Raw genomic sequence first — 27,785 nt, 5'->3', positions numbered from 1 at the left:
AAAACACCTGATCAATGAATTTTTCTCCCTACAACTATTTTAATTCAATTAAATGCTTTCTATATCGCAAATTGGGCTAGTGTCATAATACTCGACGATCTATTACTAGGTACTGCATATTTCTTAGGAATTCATTAATTTCCTAAAAACCCAAGAAGCAAACTAAAGTATCATGATCAAGTGTAGAAGCAAAATACTGATCTATAGTTGCAAATTAATGTGAAATTACTTCGTTGAAAATATAATCGACAAGATTTGGGCATGAACCATTCACATCTTGCTAATCTATATTGTGACAATCAAGCATCATGCCTTCTTGCTTAAAATCCAGTTTTCATAAGCAAACAAAGTATAAAGAAATTGATTGACATCTTATATGCGAAAAGGTCCAAGAAGAAATGATAAAAATGGCTCACATATCAACATTGCAATAGTTAGGTGATATTTTCACAAAGCCATTAGCTACTCACAATTCTCAAAATTGCTTGGCAAGCTAAGTAATGTCATCATACCTTCCAAACTCAAGAAGAAGTGTTAAGAATTGTGAAGGTTGTCAAGTGCCCATGATATACGAGATCTTAGTTTTAAATATGGATAGTCAACCAATTTCCGTAATTCTCATTGATTTGTTTTCTACATATATAGAAATTTAAATAGGAAATAGCATATTTATTTTCTATGTATATATGACTATTCCCTCTTTACTTTCCTATATACATAAAAAGTAAATATGTTATTTTGTATTTACTTTCTTACATACATAGAAAACAAATGCAGGAATGTAAATAGGAAATAACATATTTATTTTTTATGTATATAGGAAAGTAAATAGGGAATAGTTATATATATATATATATTTCATTTTCATTGAATAGATACATGGAAGAAATATTTTCAAGTGTAAAGAAATAAATGACAAATAAGAGTGTAAAAAAGAAAAGAGTGATTCTCAAAGAGAAATTTAATTCAACTGCAATAATTGAAATAAATGAAATTTGTTTAAATTTACTATGATTTTGTATAAATGATAAGTTGAATGTAAGTTGATTTAATTATTAAATTCAGTTTTCTTTATATAAATAATTAAGGGAGAATTACTCAATAGGGTAGGTTGGAAAGAATAATTACTGGGAAGACTCACCCATCTCAAGGATTGTTAGAAGACAATTTTACCCTTTAATATGTTTTCTATATTATTTATAAATAAATTTGAAATTATCAATTATGTGGGGCTTATACATGATGATAAGTACAGGTAATCAATTGTACATTTCTCAGGCTCGAAAAAATTGTTATTCACTTTTGAACAATCAAGTGATTTTTTAAAATTTGCTATTTTTTTTTTTCAAAAAAATTGAGATTTTTTAAAGAACCTTGTAAAAAAAATAATTTTCAATATCTCATAAATAAAAACCATATCCTAATGTTATTATATCGTTTTATATATGGAACATACAATTAAAAACTTTGTTACCATAATAGAAAGAATAATTATTTTTTACAAGCACTCATCAATTTAATAATATATAAATATTCAATTGATTAACATACACCTATTAAGTGAAATAATTCACAATTATTCATTGGGTAATATAGCACGTAAAAAAATTAAACAAAAATAAATTAAATTATGTTGTAGTATATTGTAATGATGATATGTTTATATTGTAAGTATAATGCATTTATGTCGTACCTATATTTCATTATAAAAGTGATAATTCTAAAAATGTTTATTCATACCCTATTGGCATTAACACATCGTATCAATATATTAACAATATTCATTTAATGCATTAAAATTATTTAATAATTTTTGTATATATAAAAAAAAACTACGAGTATCGTGAATTCAAATTAGTATTTCATTTGGTTTCAGATATTATTTATGATATAGGCATGTTGTGAAATATGGTATGATCATACAAAATTATCATTTTTATAAAAAATTTCAAAATTTTCCTAATTAGGTTTTATTGTAATGTAAGTGTATTTATATTATAATTATAACATATTTTTGTTGTAGGTGTATTTTATAATAAAAGTAATAATCTTGAATATCACTTTTTATACTTTATTAATATTCAACATATCAAATATATTAACATCATTCACTCGATGCATTGAAAAAAAAGTTTATATATGAAAATTAAAAAAAAAAAACACTATGCAAAGGAAAAAAATTATATATATTTTTTAAAATTATTTTATTATAAAAATAAAAAAATGATTAAACATTCTCCATCATTTTCTTATTATTTTTAAATAATTTGAATGAAAAATCAAACATTTTATCTTCTTTGAATTTAATACAAAAACATAATTTATCAATTTAAAATTAATATATATATATATATATATATATATATATATATATATGAAAAAATCATCATTTTTATTATATAATTATAAAACTTATTTTTTTCTTAATAAAATTAAAAATTAGAATAAAAAAAATGTAAAAAAAAAAAAACAATAAATGATATTTTGAAAATATTTTTTTGTTTTAAATAGTAAATTTAAATAAAAAATTATATATAATTGTAAAGGTTAAATCAAAATTTTGATTTAAAATTTGAATATCAATAATTACAATAAATGTGAGACCCACGCATCATAAATGTCTTTACAAATCAAGTGAAATGTTTTAAATGTTTTAAATTTTAAAAATTTTAGTTGAATGATGATTTTGGTATTTAAGTAGTCATCTCTAAGAATTATTAGAAGAGATCAGCATTTTCAGTAATTATTCCAGTCTAGCCCATCCTATTGGGTAATTCTCCCAATAATTAAAAATAGCTTTGATTTAAAGTTTTTAGTGCAACAAGGAATATAATTAAAAATTCTCAAATTGAAAGAGGCCTTTATAATTATTAAAAATCAAACCAATTTGATTATTTATTTATTTATTTATTAATTTGAATCGAGTTTATGGATTTTTTGGTTTTCGCTTGCATAGATAAAACGTTCATGATTTGAGAGGTCAAATTTCAAAATGGGCCAAACTCAACTTCCCTATGTGTTGGACGTAAGCATGACCCAAAAGCAGGCCCACTGAAACGAAATGGACCCAAAAGCAGGACAAACTCGGAGATCACTCTATCCATACGATTCATCGGAATGCGTGAAACTTGGGAAGTATCGCCCACCTCACAACCTCATCCACTTCTTCAAAGACAAAATTACTCTACGCTCACCTTCAGCTTCGTGCGATGCTGATGCACTATCAACCTCATCCACTTTTCGACATGCACATTGTATGAAGTCCATGGACAACGTCCGCTCCTCTGATTGGCCCTTGAGTGCAGGGACACACCAACACCACGCAGAGCACAGGATTGCTGTGCTTTCCTTCTAGAATGTCATGGAAGGCCCCTAATGTTCCGACGGGTATGCGACTGCTGTGAGATTGAAAATTTCGAACATAAATATGAACAAATGTGAAAATAATCCGTCACGCTCCGAATTGTGCCGATTTACGGATAAATTATAAACATCACTCTTATATTATAATTTATACTCAACTATCAATGTGTAAAAAAAATTAATGAAAAAACTATACATATTTTTTTGAAAAAACCTATATATATTTACATGAGTTTTTATATGATGTGTTTGATTGTATTTATGGATCATAAAAATATAAAAACCTCTCCATAATTTTTTTAATATTTCATTAACCTATTGTTTTTAAAAAAATTTAAAGAGTAAATTAAGATATGGATGATATGCGCATTATTATTGTTCAAACTATGAGGAGGTGAAATATCTCGAGTCTTTATTATGGGTTAGCTTCCAAATGCATCCAACGTCACATTGATCAGTCGGACACGACTCCCCATTCCTTCAATTAATAAATATACCCTACAATCCCATCTCCCTATACTCCATTTTCACAAGCTCTTGCAGCAGAAAGAGGCTCACAGAGATTTGAGGAATTGAGAAAGAAGAGCAATGGGTAGGACTCCCAAGGGAAGAACAGTGATGGAGGTTGGAGCTGATGGGGTTGCTCTCATCACCCTTATCAACCCTCCTGTCAATTCCCTCTCTTTTGATGGTACTCCTCTTTAATCCCTCGCCCTTATCAGATCTCATTCATCTCTTCAATTTTTCCACCTCCACTTCACATCACACCTCAATTTTATGCTTGCCTGTTCGTCACACAGGCTTTGATTTTGCCCAAATTGTTGCAAGTTTTTGAATTGTAACTGTGGAACGCTAGAATTGTGGGTAATTGTGAACTGGGTTTGGGTGTAATATTAACTTCATCAATTGGCAAAGCAAGTATTAAATGCTAAAAGTGCCTAGAAGCTTTCTATTGGGGGACTCTGATCTGCATACGATTTTGTGTATGGGGATGGGGTTTTTCTTCAAAGTGGGATTTATTCATGGTTTGACTTGTAGTGACTTGAAGATCAATCCATAATTGGTATTTTCACAGACTTGATCGATGTATTCTTTTCTTCGCGTATCTAAATTTGTTTTTGCACATTCATGCTAAGAAAATAATAGACTGGTTGGTGTTTTCGGTGAATTGGGTTGTTATCCCACCCTGATCAGAAAGGTCAATGCTATTGGATGTTTTGCTTTCGATGGGAAGAGTGTTCCCTAAGGTTAAGATTTGAAGTGCTGCTGTCTTTTAGCAGGAAATGGGAAGAGTTCATATTTTTATTGGATGCTCTAAAGCGGTTCAAATGACATTTGTACAAAGATAACTTTGCGCTTTCTTCCACAAGAAATCTATCACTTTCCCAAATATTTTGGGCAAAACTTGTTGGAAAAAAATTTTCTGATTAAATTTTTATTACCATTTTGTTTGTTTTGGGAAAAAAAAATTACGGGGCAAAATATTTTGTGGATTTGGTAAAATTCCAAACTAAATAAACTGACTCTTTAGAATTGTCTGTTTAACAAAATTCATCAGAAGAGTTGACTTCTAGAAAAAAAGGACTTCCGGTAAAATTACATCTGCCAGGTAAACTCAAAGGGAAAGTTTCAATTTGTGATCATCTTTTGGAGTAAGTTTGCCATCTTATTTACCGGTTCATATTGTCCGGGATGGCATCATCTGTTGAACTCAGGCCACCGGGTTTTCTTTCACTATCTCTAACACATCCCATTTTCATTATCATCATCTAGCTTTCAATTTACATCATGTAATTCCTTCTCATTGTTCTTTGTTGGACATGATCAATTTGTGTGTTCTTTAACCAACTCAGTAGCCAATAGACATTCTTTTGTCTCGCTATGTATTCGTACAGCCTCCTGTATTCGTGGTGGCATCCTTGTGTATCTCTATTTTCCTCTTCTCCTCATTCACGTCTAACTGAGAATTGCGATCTATAACCAAATTTTGAGAACTTGCAGACAGTTCAAATCTGTTTTAATGAACAGAAATGTCATATTATTATGAATAAATAATATAATATATATATATATATATATATATATATTTCTTTTTTCAGTGCTAAACAGCTTAAAAGAGAGTTATGAGGAAGCCTTACGTAGAGATGATGTTAAGGCAATTGTTATTACAGGTAAATATGAAGAGCTTAGGTCTTATCCATTTTTTTGAGCAGTGGTTACCATTGAGGTATCAAGCTAATATCTGAGTTATTGGAGCAGGTGCAAAAGGAAAGTTTTCTGGTGGTTTTGATATCACAGCTTTTGGTGGAATCCAAGCTGGAGGTATGTGTACTGCTTTATAGGTCTTATATTCTAGTGAAATCACATCAAATCTTTGCTAAGTCAGTTGTATTTTTCACAGGTGAAGTTTCAAAGCCTGGTTTTGTATCAGTAGAAATTCTCACCGACACTGTAGAAGGTACATGCTTGAGTTTTATCTTCTTCCTTCACGATTTAAAGCTTCCCACAGAAATGTGTTATTTTACATGATCTAATGATTAGTTTGTTTATTAGCTGCAAGGAAACCTTCAGTTGCTGCTATTGATGGCCTTGCCTTGGGTGGAGGATTAGAGGTTGCAATGGTATGTATTTCTATTTCTTTTCGACAAAAAGATTTCCTATCAAATTTGGTAAAGATGACCATTAAATTGGCTCTGCCAGGGCTGCCATGCACGAATATCTACTCCTAATGCTCAACTAGGCCTTCCTGAACTTCAGCTTGGAATAATTCCAGGATTTGGAGGTACGTATGTATCTTGACATGCACAAATACTATTAGACTACCCATAACTCTGGTAAATTTAGAAATCATGTGCACTAAATTTACCTAGCTTAATTGAGATTTTTGAAATTGATCTCTACCAAGAGACTAAATGAAAGAATTGAAGATGCATGCATTTTGGAGATTGTACTGGCAAAGAGTGATTTGGTTTAGGTGGAAGGCACCATTAGTTATTGATACTTGTAACAGTACAAATTATTCCAGATTGGTTAATTTCTTTGAAGCTTTTACTCACAATTGGAGAGCAGAGATTTTCTGGAACTAAGGCTTATTGGATGACAGAAAAATAACTGACATAAGATTTGACGAATTATTGCTCTGTAAATGATCTAATTGGATGATCTTGGACTGTGGTTAGAACCCTTGTATGGGCATAATAGTTTGGAGAAATGGAAAATATGAATTTCAAATCCAACTGCTTGTGTTTTGTCAAAAAGTAGAATATGCTTATATCAGATTGGTATTTAGTAATGAACTTATATGCTGTTTTATTATCAAAGATAACTAAGGGTTCTATTTCCTTTACCTTTTGTGAAACTCACACGCAACTTGCTCAGGAACCCAGCGACTTCCACGCCTTGTTGGCCTCTCAAAAGCCCTTGAAATGATGTTGGTATGTAATGGCTTCTTTTTCACATATAGTTTCAACAAGATACTTTAACCTCTCTCTCTCACACACACTCCCTTCGCAAATAGATGTCAAAGCCAGTTAAAGGAGTGGACGCTCATAGTTTGGGCCTTGTGGATGCTGTAGTTGCTCCAGATCAGTTAGTAAAGACTGCTCGCCAATGGGCCCTAGATATTTTAGAGTGTAGAAGACCATGGGTTCATAGTCTTTACAAGACCGACAAGTTGGAGCCCCTAGGGGAAGCAAGGGAGATACTCAAGTTTGCAAGAACTCAGGCACAGAAACAGGCTCCGAATTTGAAGCACCCATTACTTTGCATTGATGTTATTGAAGCGGGTATAGTTTCTGGTCCTGTTGCTGGACTTTGGAAGGTCAGTATCTGCTACTCTCTTTTGCTTTCTTTACAGATTACTGCTAACATGTGACTGGGTAATGGATGTTTGGTATTTGCAGGAGGCTGAGGCTTTTCAAGAACTTCTACACTCTGACATTTGCAAGTCCTTGGTCCACATCTTCTTCGCTCAACGAGGAACCTCAAAGGTTCAGATGAAACTGAAATTGCTACATATGTTGGTTATTCTTCTCTAGTTTAAGAATAAAATAACCCACTATATTAGCAGGAAAATAAACTTCCTAGTCCTTCCATCAATTTTTTTTTTCAAGGTTTAATTGTTCAGTTTTTCCCTGAAATTTGGATACACAAATTCATGGACATGTGTTGAATTTAAGGAATCTTGACTCCTAAAAACATATAGTTTTGCTATAGAAGGTTTTCTAAACCCTGGCTCAAGTCAATTTTTGTCACCCTGGAAGTAGAATTGACATTGTAGTTCATGGGAGTTAAAAATATAAAATCATGCATTGGCATTTAAGTAAAATTCCAGCCTTGGTGCTACACTGACCTGCTTATGGTTGATTATCAGTAGTCGAATTTGATTGAAATTGAGAATATGAACTTTTAACTTCAGTTTGCATTCTGTAACATTGCTGACAACTGAATCAAAAGTCCGAGGCTGAATTAGGCTGTCGGAATAAACCTAATCATCTTGGTCAGTCATTAGTTTTTTTCATGAAACCTTAGTGTAAGATTTGTTCTGATGGAGAAAGTGACAAAAGAGCAGCATTTTTTTTTTCTTTGTTTTCACATTTTTTATCAAGTTCAGGCCCATGTCCTAGTAAAAATGAAGTGTCAACTACAATGTTGAAGATGCGATCTTGATTCAGCCCTACCCGTCTTGACTAGATTATATTTTTTCCATTTAACTCCACTGATGCTTTATACTTTTACAGGTTCCTGGGATCGCTGATCTGGGTTTGGTACCAAGACGAATAAACAAAGTTGCTATTCTTGGTGGAGGATTGATGGGATCTGGAATTGCAACAGCATTGATGCTTAGTAATTATCCTGTGATCCTGAAGGAAGTAAATGAAAAGTTCTTACAGGCTGGGATTGGTAGAGTCCGAGGTGAGGCTAAAATCCTATTTTAAGATTAGAGCTTGTATCTTAGTATCTTTTATATTTCATATCTCTTTCTGTTATGAGGTATGGTTGATTATCTGGTATTCCTTTTATTCAGCTAATTTGCAAAGCCGTGTCAAGAAAGGGGCAATGACTCAAGAGAAATTCGAAAAAACCTTCTCTCTTCTCAAGGGTGTCCTTGATTACGAGAGCTTTAAAGATGTAGACATGGTCATAGAGGTAGTTTAAAAACAAGTTAATTCATTTTACTATTATGTTTTGTTTGTTCTAAAATTTTGGAGAAAAGTGAGTTTGATTAGTTTTGGCTTTCTTGCACCAGGCGGTCATTGAGAATGTCTCTCTAAAGCAACAAATTTTTGCGGATCTTGAAAAATTTTGCCCACCACATTGCATTCTTGCAAGTAACACTTCGACAATTGACTTAAACCTGATTGGTGAAAAGACCAGGTCCCATGACCGGATTGTTGGAGCCCATTTCTTTAGGTAATGTCTGGGGTATATATGTCTGTTATTATTATTAGTTTTTTTAATGTGTCATTCAACAGTCGTCCTATGCTTCTGATGCAGTCCTGCTCATGTGATGCCACTGTTGGAAATTGTTCGCACTCAGAGAACATCTCCCCAAGTAATTGTTGATTTACTAGATATCGGAAAGAAGATAAAGAAAACCCCTGTTGTGGTTGGCAATTGCACCGGTTTTGCTGTCAACAGGATGTTTTCTCCTTACACACAGGCTGCTCTTTTGCTCGTTGAACATGGTGCAGATGTCTATCAGATTGATAGGGCAATTACCAAATTTGGAATGCCAATGGGCCCATTCAGGTACTTAAAGGAACTAGAATATTGCTGGTTAGCATCTTGATCTCTCTGTTGCTTCTTAAAAATTAAGATAGTCCAAACTGAACTACTTTCAACATTTTATCCATTCATGCAGATTGGTTGACTTAGTTGGTTTTGGTGTGGCAATTGCAACTGGCGGACAGTTTGTTCAGAATTTTCCTGAGCGAACCTATAAATCAATGCTAATCCCAATCATGCAAGAGGATAAGAGAGCAGGTGGAGTTTGTTGTTCAAAACTTTATTGGGCTATTCACTAACCCTATTACTAACATATATTAGAACTTAGGTGCAGATCTTTATAATTTCTTTAATCCACTGTGGCACTTTTTTCAGGTGAAACTACTCGCAAAGGGTTCTATGTATATGATGATAAACGTAAAGCAAGCCCAGATCCTGAACTGAAGAAGTATGTTGAAAAGGCAAGGGGCATTTCTGGTGTTGCCATTGACCCTAAGGTCTCTCTCTCTATCCGTGTGTGGCTTTAATGCCATCTAATTCTGACCACAGTATATTATAGCTGTGGACAACAAAAATTTGTTTTTGTTCTCAGAGCTCTCTTTAATTCTAGTTGAAACACACACTCTCTCTCTCTCTCTCTCTCTCTCTCTCTCTCTCTCTTTCCTGAATTTTGTGAGATTGAACTTGGTCACAGCTAATGAAATTATCTGATAAAGACATTGTGGAGATGATATTCTTCCCTGTGGTGAATGAGGCATGCCGAGTCTATGCTGAGGGTATTGCAGTCAAAGCAGCAGACCTTGACATTGCTGGTGTTATGGGCATGGGTTTCCCTCCTTACAGGTTCGTAGTTTAATTCATTGAAGAGTACTTCCAAATTAGTACTCACACTAATCTCACACTAATCTTTGGTGCACTTGTTGCTTAGGGGAGGAATCATGTTCTGGGCCGATTCTCTTGGATCCAAGTACATCTATTCAAGGTTGGAGGCATGGTCAAATCTGTATGGTGGCTTCTTCAAGCCTTGTGCATACTTGGCCGAAAGAGCTGCCAAGGGAGCTCCTCTGGTGAGAAATCTGAAACTGGTGTTTGTGCATCATATAAACACGTGATCTATGAAAAATAGGTGATACATCATAAGACCTGATGCATCATAAGTCCCAGATTACCAAAAGCATCATCATCCCTGTGGCATCATTCATGCCTGTGGAACGTATTTTCCAAAACAGTTTTTGAGAATTGTTTTTGAAAATAATTGTTTTTTTGATCTTTTGTAGAATAAAAATCTATTTGAGGACTTGAAATGTTTTTAACACCTTCATTATGTTTTTAAATATGTTTTATTTTTAATCATTTGTGATATTTGTATAATTATTTGTTAAAACAGTAAAAAAAAACAAAGTGAAAAGGACTAAAAGCAAATACCCTTTTTTTTTTAGTTTGATTGTCAAAATATATTTTTCTCTGTTTCTGTTCTGAAAATTAAAAAAACTGTTTTCGATCCGAGCTAGTGTTTGATGTAAATTCATCATGTTTCTGGCACCTTACTTAAAAAGGTTCTGCATGACACATCCATAAAGGTGACTGTTGAATGCCAATGTATGGATCCTGACCCCAAGGGTAGATCAGTGCATTAGCTGTAGCTTGCTTGATCCCTATGACTGATGCCTTGCTATAATTGCTTCTCTAATAATGTTTTGGCCTGCTCCTTGCAGAGTTCCCCACTGGAGCGAGCAAAACCTCGACTGTAAGATGAATTTGCACCCACTTGTTTCTTCTTCCCTGGTGTTAGAAAAAAGCTGGATTTGAGCTAAATAATGTACTTGGATGGAGAGTTGATTAAGGCAGGATGATTATTAACAAGTGAGAACTCAGGAAATAATAATTAATAATATCTTCTTAAACGAAGTTGGTTACGGGTTCTCTCTTTGCAATGCCTATTATTTGTAATTTTTCTAATTTTGGATTGACTGCAATCGAAATTCATGCATCATCGTCCCAAAGCTCCTCCACGGACTTGTAAGGCCCATTAGGATGGACAAACCAATGTCCTGAAAAACCCCTGCGCTGCGGAATATTCTCAATCTTGGTCAGCTCATCATCATTGAGTTCCCAATCGAAGATTTGAAGATTTTCTTTCATCCTCTCCTTGCTGAAGCTTTTAACTAGAATGCTAACCCTTTGCTGGTGCAACCATCTCAAAGCAACCTGCATATGTCCAAAGGTTGATTTATTGGGCAATCTTCAACTTTTTGGACTAAGAAAATAGCTGATAAGGGCTTAGGTTAGACATCGCTTCAAAACTCCTTTTGAGGAGCAATAATTCACTCCCACACAATAAGTGGCGTGCCCAAGTAGATTTTTTCTTCTTTTTGGATTAGACATTAGGCACATGTTTCACGTCAGGCTACTGAAACAAAACATGTGGACGAGTATTTCTCTTAATTTTTGGTAAGCTTCTTAGGAGAGAGTTAAGAGGTACGAAAACACACGTCTGAATTTTTAAATTTTTACGAAAATTTTTATGATTTTGCCATCATGATTTTAGAAAGAGATTGTAAGTACCTGCGCCAAGCTTCTCCCTTTTGCAGCAGAGATTTCTTTCAAGATTGGACTCTCCACCACTGCAAGGGAGCCCCAGAAAGCTCCGTTTGCTCCCAGGGGAGACCATGCACTCACATGAATCCCCTTCTCCCTGCAAAACTCTCTCAGTTTCGCCTGTTGCCATGCTGCGTTCATTTCCACCTGAAACACGCGTTCAATTTCATCATCAACTCATGAACTAGCTCTGCCTATTATGCCTCGGCACACCCCCTGTTTTAATACCTGATTAACGGCAGGAGGGATGGCAGCATACTGGAGAAGCTGGGAGAGCTTCTTGCAACTGAAGTTGCTGACTCCAATAGATTTGGCTAAGCCCAATCTGCAGCACTCTTCCATGGCCTCCCATGTCCCTTTCATGTCCCATGGAAGAACTTCCTCCCCCCTGAAATCCTTGTCTGGAGCTTCCTTCTTCAACCTCACCGGCCAATGCACCAGATAAAATTCCACATACTCCATTCCCAGCTTCCTTCATTTATAAATTATATATTCAGAAAACAAAAAGCAATACATATAAGTGAATAACAAACTCGAATTCAACTACTAATTTCAATAAATTCAGCTGAAATGTTAATAGTGGATTACTGGAGTGTTTTGTTGATGGCTGGAAGAACGAGGTCAGGGTGGTTGTCCTTTCACCATAGCTTTGAAGTGATGAACACTTCACTTCGACCCTTGATGAGACCTCTCGCCACAGCCTCTGCCACAGCTCGGCCTAGAGGCTCTTCGGAAGCATAGTGAGCAGCAGTGTCAAAATGGCGGTAGCCCACCTCAATGGCATCCACAAGGATGGAGGTGAGGTGGTGAGGTTGTGGCCAGGGAGAAGTTGCTGTTCCCATGCCTACCAAAGGCATTTCCTGGCCGGAGCTCAGCAACACTCCTGGGATTTGGTTTCTCGGCTCCATCCTTGTGGGCCAAAGATATAGATAGAAGAAGAGCAGAGGGTGGGTCTTTGACTCTCTGTTACTGATTTTCCCAGTATAAATAACTTACGAGTTACGATGATGCTTTTTCTGTACGGCACTGAGTGGATAAGCCAATGCTATACTGCCATGTGTATACGAAATCAGAAAGAATCACCCCTGGGGCTTCATGCATGGAGGGCCTAAGACCCACAGTTGATCTGGTGTTCCATCATCCATGAGGAACTCCGATCAAAGGTACTAGTGTTCCACTGTTGGGCCAATGTACTGGTTAATGAGCTAGGTGATGGGATAAACGCAAACGATGCACAACCAGATTTTATCCCCTCTTGTGAGAACCTAATAGGAATCAATTTAATAGAGTAACAACAATTCACCAAAAGCAACAAGAATATGAACATCAACAATTTTTAGCGTGGAAAACCTTACCAAATGTGAGAAGTAAAAACCACGAGACCCTTAGGTCACTTAAACCCTCCACTAATATAATCAATGGGTTACACAATTCTCTCTAGATGAAATTAGAGGTTTACATCAGTCATATCTCAAGACAATTAGTCTTGGCAAAAACAAAACAACTTGCATAAAATAATGGAGAGATCTCACCAAAACAGAGTGACTGTTCCTAGACACAAATCACCACTATTCCAAACTCCAAATCCAATCTCCACCGTTCAAAATGAAGATCAATGAGTTAAGAACATGCTAACAAAAAATAATCTCGATCAGACCATGGATTAATCTCGATCAAAGCTGAAGATTAGAACTGCCCAGGTGAGAAGAAATTCAACAACAAAGACGCACTGTTCACGGACTAAAACAACAACCTTCTGGAACTCCAAATCCGATCTCTACCGTCCAGCTTAGAGATCAATGAGTTGAAAATCTCTCCTTCAAATTTCAGGTCGATCGGACCACACACGAAGCGGGATCGGCCATTTGATGAAATCTGGACAGTAAAGAGAAGAAAAGAAATCAACGTTTTTCTTCTCTCTAACTTCAAAAATTCAGTGGCTCTTTTTCTTTTTCTCTCTAACTTTCTCTTCCTTTTTCTTCTTACTCTCCTCCTAGAGCTGCAAAGATGAAGAAGAAGAAGAGAAAACGATTTCTTCTTCCCTTTTATACATTAAGGCCTAAGAAGCCTTAAATGTTTGGGCTTTGGGCTTTGGGCTTTCCTCCACAAGAAGGAAATAACCCAACCCAACCCAACACTAGGCCATACTTTATGGAGTTAGGAAAGCATGGGGTTGATGTAGGGACATTCAACATCCGTCTGCCACCTTTATTCAAAGCTTGAGCATGTTAGTTAGCATTATGGCATATGGAAAAAAGTAGCTCTGCTGATGTTATTCATGCATTGACTCTGGCCTACCTGACCCTGTAAGGCTGTAACTGATGCCTTGCTATTATTGCTTCTCTACTCATGTTTCTGACCTCTCCCTTGCAGACTTCTCCAATTCCACCAAAATGATTTGAGGATGGAGAGTTAATGGAGGGAAGGCACAAGTACTGAGAGCTATGAAGACAATACTTGGGTTAATAACATCAATTCAGATGTACTTGATTATGGGTTGTGGTAGGAAGAGTGTAAATAATTTTTATTTTTATTTTATTTTTGGGAAGAATCCTATTGGGAATTATTTTATTTTATTTTATTTTGTTTTATTCTATTAGTCTTATATTTTTTTGGAAGAGTCCTATTAGGATTGTGTTAGTGGAGTCTCATTCCTTTTATAAGTAGAATCTCCTTTTGTTTTGAGTCATATTCTGATTACGAGTAAAGTCCCATTAGGACTGTATTAATGGCCTATAAAAACAGGTCATCCCTCATTTTTTAAAGACGAATACCAATTTTTCAGATAAATTTTCAGGGAGTTTTTCAAAGAGTCTTTTCATACATTTATTTGGAGGAATTTTTTTTAAACCCAAGTTGTACACATCTTGCTTATAGAGTGCATCTAATATGAGATATGACTGTTGAATCCTGGAGGTAGACCATTGGTATCCTAGTGCACCTAGTTCGTCTTCAAGGAGAATGAATCTATTTCAAGGACAGTATTTATCACATCTTAGCCGATAAGTTTTTCTTTTTATTAATTATGTTCTTTGTTTGTCTTTTGGGCTAGTCAATTGTTTCCATACCCTTAAAACCAACAATCTTGAAATATATTCCAATGAAAGCTTCCCTAGTTTACACCCGTCCTGACACCTCTAAATTTGATGCCTTCAATGGGACATTCTTTAAGAGATGACAGGAAAGGGTTTTCTTTGCAATTGATGTAGTGAACTTGGAACACATTTTGACTAACCCAAAACCAAAAAATGGTTCTCATATGTTACCAACCTGTGAAACTGGAAATAAACAAGTTAGGCATGCTATTTTGAGTATCATTTCTAATGAACTTTTTGATATTTATTGTCAATTAAAAGTTGCAAAAGAAATTTGGGATGCAATAAATAAAAAATATATTTTGGAAGATGCAGGAACTCAGAAATATGCCATAGGGAATTTTAGAAATTTCCAAATGACCAAGGATGGAGATGTATCATCTCAAATCCATGATTACCACTTGTTGATTAATGACTTAGCTATTAAAGACATTAAATTACTCGAAACTTTTGTAGCTGGTTATTTAGTAGAGACTCTTCTAGAGTCTTGGAAAAAAATACAAAAATAACATGAAATATAAAAGGAAACAAATGTCCCAAGAGGATGTCATAATCCATATTAGGATTGAAGAACAAAACCGAAATAGGGACAATGTTGAGAAAACTAAGGAATTGTTTTCTAAGGCTAATGTAATAGAAGAAAAACCTAAACCCAAAAATAATAAGTCCAAGAAACAAAACTCTAGGACCAAGCCCAATGCATCAAACGAGGTCCAGAACTCAACTATTAAAAAATAGGATAATTACTTTGTTTGTGGCAAGTCTGGACACCATGCAGCTCAATGTCGCCACAGGAAGAGAACTAATAAGTCCAATTCAAAGGCAAATATGACAGAGGCAAAGGTAATCACAGTAGTAATCTTCTCTGAGGTGAGCATGGTCACCAATATGAAAGAATGGGTGGTAGACTCTAGGGCTACCAGACACATATGTGGGAATAGAAGTGCATTTACTTCCCATACCATTGTAAAGGAAGGAGATAAACAAGTGTTTATGGGTGATTCTAGATCTACTCCAGTGATTGGCAAAGGGAAAGTTCTCTTCAAGCTAACCTCTGAAAAAGTGCTTGCCCTCAGTGATGTTCTTCATGTGCCAGATATCCGCTAGAACTTGGTGTCGATATCTTTGCTTGGAAAAGCAGGAGTGAGGATCTTGTTTGACTCTGATAAAATAGTTTTAACAAAGAATCATGCATTTATGGGAAAAAGTTATTGTAATCAGGGTTTATTTATGTTGAATGTTCATGATATTATCAATAATAATGCATCTTCTTCTTCTGCTTACATAGTTTATTCTTATGATATTTGACATGGTAGACTAGGACAAGCAAACTTTTCATATATGAAGAAAATGGTTGAATTGAGTTTCATCCCTAAACTGTCCTTAGAAAATGTGAATCTTGTGTAGAATCTAAAATTATAAAGAAATCTTGCAAATAAGTTAAAAGAGAATCAAATCTACTAAGTTTAATACACAGTGACTTAGGAGACCTAAAAAATACAATGACTAGAGGTGGTAAACGATTCTACATAACTTTCATAGATGAATACTCAAGGTATAAGGGTATATCTTTTGAGAAACAAAGATGAAGCAAGAGATGCTTTCATCAAGTACAAAAATGAAGTGAAAAATCAACTAAGTAAGAAAATTAAAAGACTTAGAATTGATAAGGGAGGAGAGTATGAGTCCAACCCCTTTAATTCTTTTTGTGAAGATCATGAGATCATTTAGAAAACTACTCCTCCTTATTCCCCTGAGTCTAATGGAGTAGTAGAAAAGAAAAATAGGACCTTAAAAGAAATAATGAATGCAATGTTGGTAAGTTCAGGAACACCCTTAAACTTGTGGGGGGAAGCTATCTTATCTGCATGTCATATTCAAAATAGAATACCTTACAAGAAAATTGGTAAAACTCCTTATGAGTTGTGGAAGGGTTATGCACCTAATATAGCATACCTGGAAGTGTGAGGGTGTTTAGCTAAAGTTTTTCTCCCTGAACCTAAAAAACGAAAACTAGGTCCTAAAACCTTTGATGTAATGTTATACTGAGAATGGTGCGGCATATAGGTTTCTTGTTACTAAGTCATAAAATAGTCCTATAGATGTCAATACTATAATAGAAACAAAGAATGCAGATTTCTTTGAAAACATATTTCCTATGAAACTAAATGGTGAACAACAAGTTCAAAAAACAAGTAAAGACAAGTCTATTGAACCTTCTGAATTTGAACCTAGAAGGAGTAAAAAAGATAGGAAATAAACAAACTTTGGAGATGGTTTCTACACATTCCTAATAGATGAGGACCCTAGATCCTACAAAGAAGCTATAACTTCTCCTGATGCACCATTATGAATGAGAGTTGGTAGATTTACCTCCTGGTGCAAAGACTATTGGTTGTAAGTGGATATTTAAAAGAAAGTTAAAACAAGATGGGTCCATAGAGAAGTATAAAGCTCGCTTAGTTGCCAAATGCTTTAAACAAATGAATGATGTAGATTACTTTGACATCTTTGCCCCTGTGACTAGAATAACATCAATTAAAGTATTGATCGCTCTAGCTTCCATTCATAATTTGGTGATACACCAAATGGATGTCAAGACTACATTCTTGAATGGGGATTTGGAAGAAGAAATTTATATGGATCAACTTGAGGGTTGTGTAGCTCCAAATAAGGAGAAAAAAGTGTATAAGTTAGTTAAATCACTATATGGGTTAAAACAAGTTCCCAAGTAGTGGCACAACAAGCTTGATCATGTGTTAGTAACTAATGGATATTCCATTAATGATGCCGATAAGTGTATCTACAACAAGTATGAGGATAACACATGTGTAGTCATCTACCTTTATGTTGATGACATGTTGATCTTTGGAACTAGCCTAGAGGTTGTGTGTGAGACTAAAAGATTCCTAGGTTCTAAGTTTGATATGAAAGACCTAGGAGAGACAAAGGTGATTCTAGGAATTAAAATAACTAGAACACCTAATGGGCTTAAACTCTCTCAAGAGCACTATGTTGAAAAAATCCTAAGGAAGTTTGAACACTTTGAATATAAACCGGCGTCAACTCCTTATGATCCTAGCTCACAATTGAAGAAAAATAGAGAATATAGTGTTGCCCAAATAGAATATGCTCAGATCATAGGAAGCCTGATGTACTTAATGAACCACACCAGACCTGCCATTGCTTATGTAGTAAGTAGATTGAGTCGGTACACCCAAAGTCCTAATTAGGACCATTGGATTGTTGTTCGTAAAGTCCTTAAGTATTTGAGAGGCACCATTAACTATGGTTTGTGCTTTAGTGGATTTCCAAATGTCCTTGAAGGATTTAGTGATGCAAATTGGATCTTAGATTCAGATGAGATGGAATCCACTAGTGGATATGTTTTCATCCTTTGTGGAAGTGCAGTTTCTTGGAAGTCTGCCAAGCAAACTAGCATTACTTAGTCTACTATGGAGGCTAAGTTTATTGCCTTAGAAAAGACAAGTTCTGAGGCTGAGTAACTTAGAAACCTCTTAACATGTATCCTTTTATGGACAAGACTAGCCCCGTCTATGTCTATGTGTTGTGATAGCCAAATTGCAATTGCTAAGACTAAGAGTAAAATATTTAATGGGAAGAACAGACGTATAAGCCTAAGGCACAATATTGCGCGACAGCTTCTTGAATCAGGGGTTATATCCCTAGAATTTGTGAGATTAGAGTTGAATTTGGTCGATCATTTGACCAAACCACTAAATAAGAAACTAGTGGAAGAAACATCGAATGGGATGGGGCTTATGCCTATTACAAAAGTCAAGAGTGGTGGTAATCCAACATATTAGAATGGAAATTCCATGAAGTAGGTTGATATGGGTAATAACAAATCACTTCTTGACTTGAGGTGCTCTATCAACTCTAATTGTATGAGAGTCTATCCTTATAGTGTGGATAGAGCGTATTCTGCATTGATTAAGGTTGAGTGTTTACTCTTAATGAATACCATATTCCTTATGGACGGTATGTTTAATGCAAAACATACTTGATGGATTCACCTATATGAAAGTGGAGGTGGGGTCGCTTCCTATGAGAACTTAGGCAGGTTTTCTAGAGCTCTCATGAATATCTAGGTAAAGTGCATGACTTATTTGTGTCAACCCGTTTTGTACAACTCGTAGTGTAGTTGAGAAAACCAATATGGATAAAAGTCCTTTGAGTTACATCAAGAAAAACTGGTTCATATTGGGAATTATTTTTATTTTATTTTATTCTATTAGTCTTATATTTTTGGGAAGAATCCTATTGGGATTGTGCTAGTGGAGTCCCATTTTTTTTGTAAGTAGAATCCCCTTCCACTTTGAGTCATATTCTAATTACAAGTAAAGTCCCATTGGGACTGTATTAGTGACCTATAAAAACAGGTCACCCCTCACTCTCTAAACGAATACCAATTTTTCAGAGAGTTTTTCAGATAGTCTTTTCATACATCTTGTAGAACCTCAAGCATTACCAACTCTTCTAAAAGCAATTGCTTGTAGGAAAGGCATATACCCTAACCTTATAGTGCATTCACCCAAGCGCCCACGACGAACACAAGGGGAGTTGATGGATGCGACCCCTAATGACACCCCTGGGGTTCGAACCCGTGACCTCGGCTCTAATACCACTTATAGGACCTCAGACGCTACCAACTCTCCTATAAGCAATTGCTTGTAGGAAAGACGCATACCCTAGCCTTATAGTGCATTTACCCAAGCGCCCACGACGAACACAAGGGGAGTTGATGGACGTGGCCAACCCTCCAATCTGCCAACACATCTATCTGGAGGAATTTTTTTTAAACCCGAGTTGTACACATCTCGCTTACAGAGTGCACCCAAGGCGAGATCTGACTATTGAATCCTGGAGATAGACCATTGGTACCTAGTGCACCAAGTTTGTCTTTGAGAATGGTGGATTTATTTCAAAAACAATGTTTGTCATGCCTCAGCCGATAAGTTTTTCTTCTTATTAATTATGTTCTTTATTTGTGTCTTTTAAGCTAGTCAATTGTTTCCATACCCTTAAAACCAATAGTTCTATCAAGGATGCCCAAAAAATCAATTGAATTCCCAATGATCAAATTTTTAAATTTCTTTTCATAATTTCGAATTTTTGAAATACCTAACATAAAACCGAAATAAATGGTTTGGTTTTACGATTTCTTATATTATCCATTTAGGAGATATTTTTTTTCACAATTGAATACATTTATATGATTGGACCACTTAGAGCCCGTTTGGTAGTAATTCTAAAAAACGCTTTTAATATTTTTAATACTTGAAAAAATTTATTATTCAAGTGTTAGAAATACTAAAAACATTTTCTAAAATTACTCTCAAATGCACTCTTAGTATCATTAATAGAAACAATAAGAGTCCATTTGACAGTGATCTTAGGAAACGCTTTTAATATTTCTAATACTTGAAATTTTTTATTATTCAAGTATTAGAAATGTTAAAAACAATTTTTAAAATCACTCTTAAATGAGCTCTAACAATAACTATTTATTTAATTGGATTATAGTAATATAATTTGAAATGGGGTTTAATATTTAAAGTTTTTTAATCTACAATATCCAATTATACTCCTTTTGTTTCGATTTTTGTTAAACTGAATTAAACTAAATCCATCAATTTCTTGTTTAACATCTATTAATTCAATTCTTAATGCATGAAAATTGATTAAATTGGTTCAATTTCATTTTAATATTCAAACCCAAACTGACCCAACCGTCAAACCTGTGGTTTTCGTTGTAACTTGTAAGATGGTGGTAGAAATCACAGGTCGGGTTTCTAGTTTCTATAACTTTCTACAAAAGATCATGATGATCTCCAAATAGACGAACGGATGACGAGAGTGCGTGGATAACCTGTTCTCATTTTCAGCACGTCATGCATCATCATTCCAAAGCTCCTCCAAGGATTTATAAGGGCCATCATGATGAACAAAAGATTGCCCAGAAAAACCCCTGCGCTGTGGGATCTGCCCAATCTTTGCGAGTTCATCATCACCGAGTTCCCAGTCAAAGATTTGAAGATTTTCCTTCATTCTCTCCTTATTGAAGCTCCTAACTACGATACTCACCCCTTGCTGGTGCAACCTTCATTTCTCCAACATTTGTTTGTGTAGAGATTGCCAACTATCAAGTGACAAGTGGCAAGGCTGTTGACTAAGCTCAACTAGCAAACAATAAAGCTGGCTGAGAAAATAACAGATAGGAGCATTTGTTAGTTAGTTAGAGGCTTGTGATTGATATAAAAGGGTGCAGTCTTGGAAAAACCAAAAAGGGGGTATTCAGTTGTATAGAACAGAGAGCAAGAAACAGAAAGAGAGAGCTTTGCAAATCCATAACCATAGGTCTGTTTAGGTTATCTTGAGATAGAAAGAAACAGAGGTGAGGAGGGTTCTTGGGAAAAGCTTGTAATTTCTTTGTTTTGATTCTTGTGTAATCTCTGGTTGGCACACTTGAATAAAAGCTTCAGGAAATCAGAGGTGGATGTAGATCAAGTTGATCGAACCACAATAAGTCTCTTGTGTTCTTGATCTTGGTTGATTACGTACCAGCTGTTTGATTTTAGTCCTAAGAGAAGTTCTTGCAAATTGGTTGTTTTTCCTTTTAGTTTCTGCTCTAACAGTCCCTAGTTCAAGGCTGGTTCTTCTTCAACAATTGGTATCAGAGCCTTTGGGTTATAATGGGGACTGCAAAGTTTGATGTAGAAAAGTTTACGGGCAAAAATGATTTCGGGTTATGGAGACTAAAGATGAGGGCATTGCTGGTTCAACAAGGGCTCCATGATGCCCTACTTGGAGAGAAAAACCTACCCAGTACCATGCAAGAAAAACAGAAAATAAAGCTATTGGAGAAAGCTCACAGTGCTATCATTCTTTCTTTAGGTGATACTGTGCTGAGAGAGGTGGCCAAAGCAAAGTCTACAGCTGAGGTGTGGCTCAAGCTTGAGAGCCTATACATGACCAAGTCATTAGCAAACCGATTACATAAGAAGATCAAGTTATATACTTTCAAGATGACCCCAGGTATGTCAATTGAAGAGCATCTTGATCACTTCAATAAGATAATCCTGGATTTGGAAAATATTGATATCACAATATCAGATGAAGATAAAACAATTCTATTACTGACTTCTTTAGATGCATTATACACTAACATGAAAAATGCCATAATGTATGGGAAAGACAACCTGACCTTTGATGAGGTGCAGTCCATTTTGCATGCTAGAGAATTACAGAGACAAGAAGAATCCAAGGAGGAATCGGGTGAGGGTTTAAACATCAGGGGCAGATCTGAAAAACGAGAAAAGAAGGGCAAGAATTCAAAGTCCAGATCAAAATCCAAGACCAAGAAGTTCAAGTGTTTTATCTGTCACAAGGAAGGGCACTTCAAGAAGGATTGCTCGGATAGGAGACAAAACACAGTCAAGAAAACCGTGAATGAAGGTGATGTTGCTGTGATTTTGGATGGATATGACAGTGCTGAGGTGCTGAATGTGGCAGAGGTGGACTCGGGTAAGGAGTGGATACTTGATTCAGGGTGTTCTTTTCACATGTGTCCTATCAAAGCTTGGTTTGAAGACTTTAAAGAAGTTGATGGAGGTTATGTTCTGCTAGGCAACAATAAACATTGCAAGATTCTAGGTACTGGTACTGTCAGGATCAAGCACTATGATGGCATTGAAAGAGTTCTTGAAGATGTTAGGTATATACCCAAGTTAAAAAGGAACCTTATCTCACTTGGAATGTTGGACAAGTCAGGATATACATTCAAGTCAGAACCTAACTCTTTGAGAGTGGCTAGAGGTTCACTTACTGTCATGAAACGGACAATAAAAAATGGGTTGTACACTCTTATAGGCCAAACTGTGACAGACAAAGCTTCTACTGTGCTGAAGGAGGATGTGGGGGCAACCAAGCTATGGCATCAGAGGCTTGGTCACATCAGCCACAAGGGACTACAAGAGCTGGAAAAGCAAGGAGTGTTGGGAAACTACAAGCTGACAGATTTGCCCTTTTGTGAACATTGTGTGTTTGGCAAGGCTACAAGGATGAAGTTTGCCAAAGCAATACATGAAACACAAAACCAGCTGGACTACATACACTCTGACTTGTGGGGACCATCACGGGTACCATCAATAGGTGGAGCAAGGTACTTCTTAACTCTTATTGATGATTACTCTAGGAAAGTGTGGATTTATTTTCTTAAAAATAAAAGTGAGACCTTCCTAGAGTTCAAAGAGTGGAAAATTCTGGTTGAAACTTAGACAAGTAGAAAAGTGAAGAAGTTGAGAACAGATAATGGGCTTGAATTCCTATCAAATGATTTTAATTCATTTTGTCAAAAGGAAGGCATAGCTACACATAGAACTGTTAGATATACACCTCAACAAAATGGCCTAGCTGAGCGCATGAATAGGACCATTTTGGAGAGGATGAGATGCATGCTGTCAAGTTCAGGGTTGTCAAAGGTTTTTTGGGAAGAGGCTGCAGACACAGCTGTCCATTTGATCAACAGGAGCCCATCATTAGCATTACAATTCAAAACCCCTCAAGAAAAGTGGACTGGGAAAGCTGCAAATTATCAACATCTCAAAGTTTTTGGATGCACAACTTATGTACACACCAAAACAGATAAGTTAGAACCACGGGCTATAAAGTATATTTTCTTGGGGTATCCGAAAGGAGTTAAAGGTTACAAGTTGTGGATAGAAACACAAGGCAAAGGGAAGTGTATAATTAGCAGAGATGTAACTTTTAATGAGCAAGATATGTCAAAACAAACTCCAGCCAAAGATGTGGAAGGGTCAGATCAGTTACAATTTGAGGTGGAGCATGAGACTTTGCAACCTGAAAAGTCTAAAGAGACTTCATCAAAGACAGCTCAAGAAGAAATTGTACATGAAAGACAAAATGAACTAACTCAAGGGCTGAAATCCTATAATCTGGTAAGAGACAGGCAGAAAAGACAAGTCAAACCTCCCAAGAGATATGACCAAGCTGAAATGACAACATTTGCATTGAGTGTAGCTGAAGAAATAGTGGATATGGAACCAAAAACATACCAAGAAGCCATCAATAGCAATGAGGTTGATCAGTGGGTAAAAGCTATACAAGAGGAGATGGATTCCTTAAGGAAAAATGAGACTTGGGAATTGGTCACTAAACCCAAGGACCGAAAGGTAGTAGGCTCCAAGTGGGTTTTCAAAAGAAAGCAAGGGACATTAGGGAATGAGGCTCCAAGGTACAAGGCAAGGCTGGTGGCCAAGGGGTTTTCACAAAAGGAGGGAGTTGACTACAATGAGATATTCTCTCCTGTAGTCAAACACAACTCAATCCGATTGCTGTTGGCTTTTGTAGCTCATGAAGACTTGGAGCTGGATCAACTAGATGTGAAAACAACATTCTTGCATGGAGAACTTGATGAGCTGATTTATATGCAACCACCTGAAGGCTTTGGGGAAGGAATCAAGGATGGTCAGGTATGTTTACTTAAGAAATCTCTTTATTACCTAAAGCAATCACCTAGGCAATGGTATAAGAGATTTGATAAGTAAATGCTGGATATTGGATTCAATCGGAGCAGCCATGATGGATGTGTATATTTTAAGCTAACTGAAGATAGCATGGTATATCTTTTACTATATGTAGATGACTGCTGGTGGCATGTAAGGAGAAAAGACACTTGGAGCAAGTCAAAGAGATGCTTAAGGCTGAATTTGAAATGAAAGATCTTGGTTCAGCCAAGAGGATTTTGGGAATGGAGATAGAAAGAGACAGGAGCAAGAAGGTACTTAGGCCTTCTCAAAATTCATACATCTCAAAGGTACTAAGCAGATTTGAGATGAATAATGTAAAGACAGTAAGTACTCCTCTAGGACAACATTTTAGACTTTCCATAACACAAGCACCTGAGACTCATGAAGAGAAAAGGTTTATGGAAAGGATACCTTATGCTAGCATGGTGGGTAGTGTGATGTACACTATGGTGTGTTCTCGGCCTGATCTTGCATATGTGGTTAGCATGATAAGTAGATACATGAGCTGCCCTAGAAAGCCACATTGGCAAGCAGTAAAGTGACTTTTTCAATACTTAGCTGGTACTAGAAGCTTGGGCCTGGTTTATGAAGGTAATAGTTAGTTGGGAACTCAGTTACAAGGGTTTGTAGATGCTGATTATGTTGGAAACATTGACACCAGAAAGTCTCTTACTGGATATGTATTCATAGTGTTTGGAGGAGCTGTGAGTTGGAAGGCCAACCTTCAATCAATGGTAGCTCTCTCAACCACTGAAGCTGAATACATGGCAATGACAGAGGCTGTGAAGGAGGCAATTTGGCTGAAGGATATTACAGAAGAATTGGCTATGAACAGAGGTAAAGTTGTTGTATATTGTGATAACCAAAGTGCAATCCATTTAGCCAAGAATCAATCCTTCCACGAAAGGTCCAAACACATTGATGTAAGATTGCACTTTGTGAGAGATATCATTGCTGCAGGAGAGATTGGAGTTGGAAAAGTTCCTACTAAAGACAATCCATTCGACATGTTGACTAAGTCTCTAAATGTGACTAAGTTCAAACACTGTTTGAATTTGATCAACATGGGAGATTGCTGAAGACTTCCCATTAGGGAAGGTACTGAGACCTGAAGGTAGTTCAGACACTTGTCAACTTAATAGGTTGTCAAGGTGGAGTTTTGTAGAGATTGCCAACTATCAAGTGATAAGTGGCAAGGTTGTTGACTAAGCTCAACTAGCAAATAATAAAGCTGGCTGAGAAAATAACAGATGAGAGCATTTGTTAGTCAGTTAGAGGCTTGTGATTGATATAAAAGGGCGCAGTCTCGAGAAAACCAAAAAGGGGGCATTCAGTTGTATAGAACAGAAAGCAAGAAACAGAAAGAGAGAGCTTTGCAAATCCATAACCATAGATCTGTTTAGGTTATCTTGAGATAGAAAGAAACAGAGGTGAGGAGGGTTCTTGGGAAAAGCTTGTAATTTCTTTGTTTTGATTCTTGTGTAATCTTTGGTTGGCACACTTGAATAAAAGCTTCAGGAAATCAGAGGTGGATGTAGATCAAGTTGATCGAACCACAATAAGTCTCTTGTGTTCTTGATCTTGGTTGATTGCGTACCAGCTGTTTGATTTTAGTCCTAAGAGAAGTTCTTGCAAACTGGTTGTTTTTCCTTTTAGTTTCTGCTCTAACAGTCCCTAGTTCAAGGCTGGTTCTTCTTCAACAGATTGTGTCAACAAATCCGAAAATAGGTTATTTTAAATAATAAATTTAAGGCATCATGGATGATTGCTATGAAAAATAATTAAAAGTTTTAGGTTTTGGAATGTATGTAATTAAATATATAATACTTTTTAAAAAACTACTTTTTAACATTTGAATTCACTATCACTTGGGATAAGGAAACTCACACACAACATGTGGACATCACAAAAAGCCATGGAATTCTCTAGTAGCATGTTTTTGCTCCGTGGACGTCATTCGGATCACTTGGGATAAGGAAACAGAATATGTGGATATCACAAAAGGTTCCATTGTTGGATGGAAGTGATACATCTATCTTCAGTCAAGTTTGATATAGACCTTTGGTCCTTTACTAAAAGAAATTGTAGTTATGCTATTTTAAAGGTTGAAAATCATTTTTTAATTTTTAAGATTTTTATTTGTACAAAAAAGGAGATGAAAATTCTTAGGAAATTAAGGTACTATGTACTTGTATATACTGAAAAAGTTTTTAACGAAGCTACTTCCACAGAAAACGAAAAAGCAATCAAAGTATTGCCTCCAGTACCGGTTCATGGTTTTAGAAAGAGGTGTATGTGTAGATTTGTAAGTACCTGTGCCAAGCTCTTCCCTTTTGCAGCAGAGATTTCTTTGAGAAGTGGATTCTCGACCACTGCAAGTGAGCCCCAGATGGCTCCATTTGCTCCCAATGGAGACCATGCACTCACATGAATCCCCTTCTCTCTGCAAAACTCTCTCAGTTTCACCTGTTGCCATGCTGCGTTCATTTCCACCTGAAACAACATTCAATTTCATCATCATCAAGCCATGGACTACCTCTCCCAATTATGCTACAGAACATGCCTGTTCGTAACCTGATTAACAGCAGGAGGGATAGTAGCATATTGGAGAAGCTGAGAGAGCTTTTTGCAACTGAAGTTGCTTACGCCAATAGACTTGGCTAGGCCCAATCTGCAGCACTCTTCCATGGCTTCCCATGTCCCTTTCATGTCCCAGCTGGGGAGGATATCCTCCTTTGCAAACTCAAAGCTTGCAACTTCTTTTTTCAACCTCAACGAAAAATGCATCAGATAAAGATCCACATACTCCATTCCCAGCTTCCTTCATATCCACAAAACAACAACCGATACGTGTAACAAACCTCATTTAACACTATCAATTTCAATATAATGCAACTGAAATGTCAGCAGTAATTACTGGAGTGCGTTGTTGAGGGCTGGGAGAACCAGGTCGTGGTGGTTGCAGTTGCACCATAGTTTTGAAGTGATGAACACTTCATCACGACTCTTGATAAGGCCTCTCTCTGAGCCATAGGCGGCAGCAGTGTCAAAACAACTGTATGTATTTATAGTGCCTATATTAGTTGAGCAATAAGAAAGCCATCAGCGAACCATACCACTTTGATTAAAAACTTTAATTAATTAATCAGTGAATCAGATGATAATGAGAATGAGACTAATAAAATAATTGAATCAAGCGTCATCTATGTAAATTTCACCATGTTTGGAGTTCAAAACTTTTTCAACAGAAAAGAGTTTAATTAAAGAAAAAATATTTATGAGACCTGAAATGAACCATATGTCTGGTTCAGTTTCTGTGGACAAAGACTTGTTGGGGCCATGGCAATCTCAATTTGCTCCTCTCACTGAAGTAGGTGCATTTCTGGCCTTACAATAGCACCATGTACCTGGGTTTTTGGATAACATGATG

At 36.1% G+C, this 27,785-nt stretch overlaps 2 protein-coding genes and 1 pseudogene across 7 annotated transcripts; 1 reads left to right on the top strand and 2 right to left on the bottom strand.

Moving 5' to 3' along the window:
* The first annotated feature begins 3,611 nt into the window (after positions 1 to 3,611).
* Positions 3,612 to 11,006, top strand: LOC100244762 (glyoxysomal fatty acid beta-oxidation multifunctional protein MFP-a). 2 transcript variants are annotated; one of them, XM_002270031.5, is made up of 18 exons: positions 3,757 to 4,054; positions 5,463 to 5,534; positions 5,623 to 5,685; positions 5,765 to 5,821; positions 5,917 to 5,984; positions 6,064 to 6,145; positions 6,742 to 6,797; positions 6,881 to 7,183; positions 7,266 to 7,352; positions 8,103 to 8,277; positions 8,390 to 8,511; positions 8,612 to 8,775; positions 8,860 to 9,114; positions 9,227 to 9,348; positions 9,466 to 9,587; positions 9,785 to 9,933; positions 10,019 to 10,157; positions 10,806 to 11,006. In XM_002270031.5, the coding sequence occupies exons 1-18, from the start codon at positions 3,952 to 3,954 to the stop codon at positions 10,839 to 10,841; spliced, it is 2,175 nt and encodes a 724-aa protein (XP_002270067.1). In that variant the 5' UTR covers positions 3,757 to 3,951; the 3' UTR covers positions 10,842 to 11,006. The 2 variants fall into 2 exon arrangements, with proteins under 2 accessions (XP_059592664.1, XP_002270067.1); XM_059736681.1 differs by having other exon boundaries at positions 3,612 to 4,054; positions 10,019 to 11,006.
* LOC100258594 (methylecgonone reductase-like) lies at positions 10,926 to 12,596 on the bottom strand (annotated as a pseudogene).
* On the bottom strand, positions 12,166 to 27,377 carry LOC109121530 (methylecgonone reductase-like). Of its 5 annotated transcripts, XM_059736684.1 has the most exons (4): positions 26,930 to 27,377; positions 26,669 to 26,848; positions 15,836 to 15,945; positions 13,512 to 13,563 (listed from the first exon to the last, which is right to left on the bottom strand). In XM_059736684.1, exons 1-3 carry the CDS (start codon positions 27,164 to 27,166, stop codon positions 15,856 to 15,858), a joined length of 507 nt encoding a protein of 168 aa, XP_059592667.1. In that variant the 5' UTR covers positions 27,167 to 27,377; the 3' UTR covers positions 13,512 to 13,563; positions 15,836 to 15,855. The 5 variants fall into 5 exon arrangements, with proteins under 5 accessions (XP_059592665.1, XP_059592667.1, XP_059592666.1 ...); XM_059736682.1 differs by lacking the exon at positions 15,836 to 15,945 and having other exon boundaries at positions 12,166 to 13,563; XM_059736683.1 differs by lacking the exon at positions 13,512 to 13,563 and having other exon boundaries at positions 14,252 to 15,945.
* Between the last annotated feature and the right edge of the window lie 408 nt (positions 27,378 to 27,785).

The sequence above is a fragment of the Vitis vinifera genome, chromosome 5 (genome assembly GCF_030704535.1).
Source record: "Vitis vinifera cultivar Pinot Noir 40024 chromosome 5, ASM3070453v1".
Classification (NCBI taxonomy): Eukaryota; Viridiplantae; Streptophyta; class Magnoliopsida; order Vitales; family Vitaceae; genus Vitis; species Vitis vinifera.
This window is presented reverse-complemented; position numbering and strand designations above follow the sequence as displayed.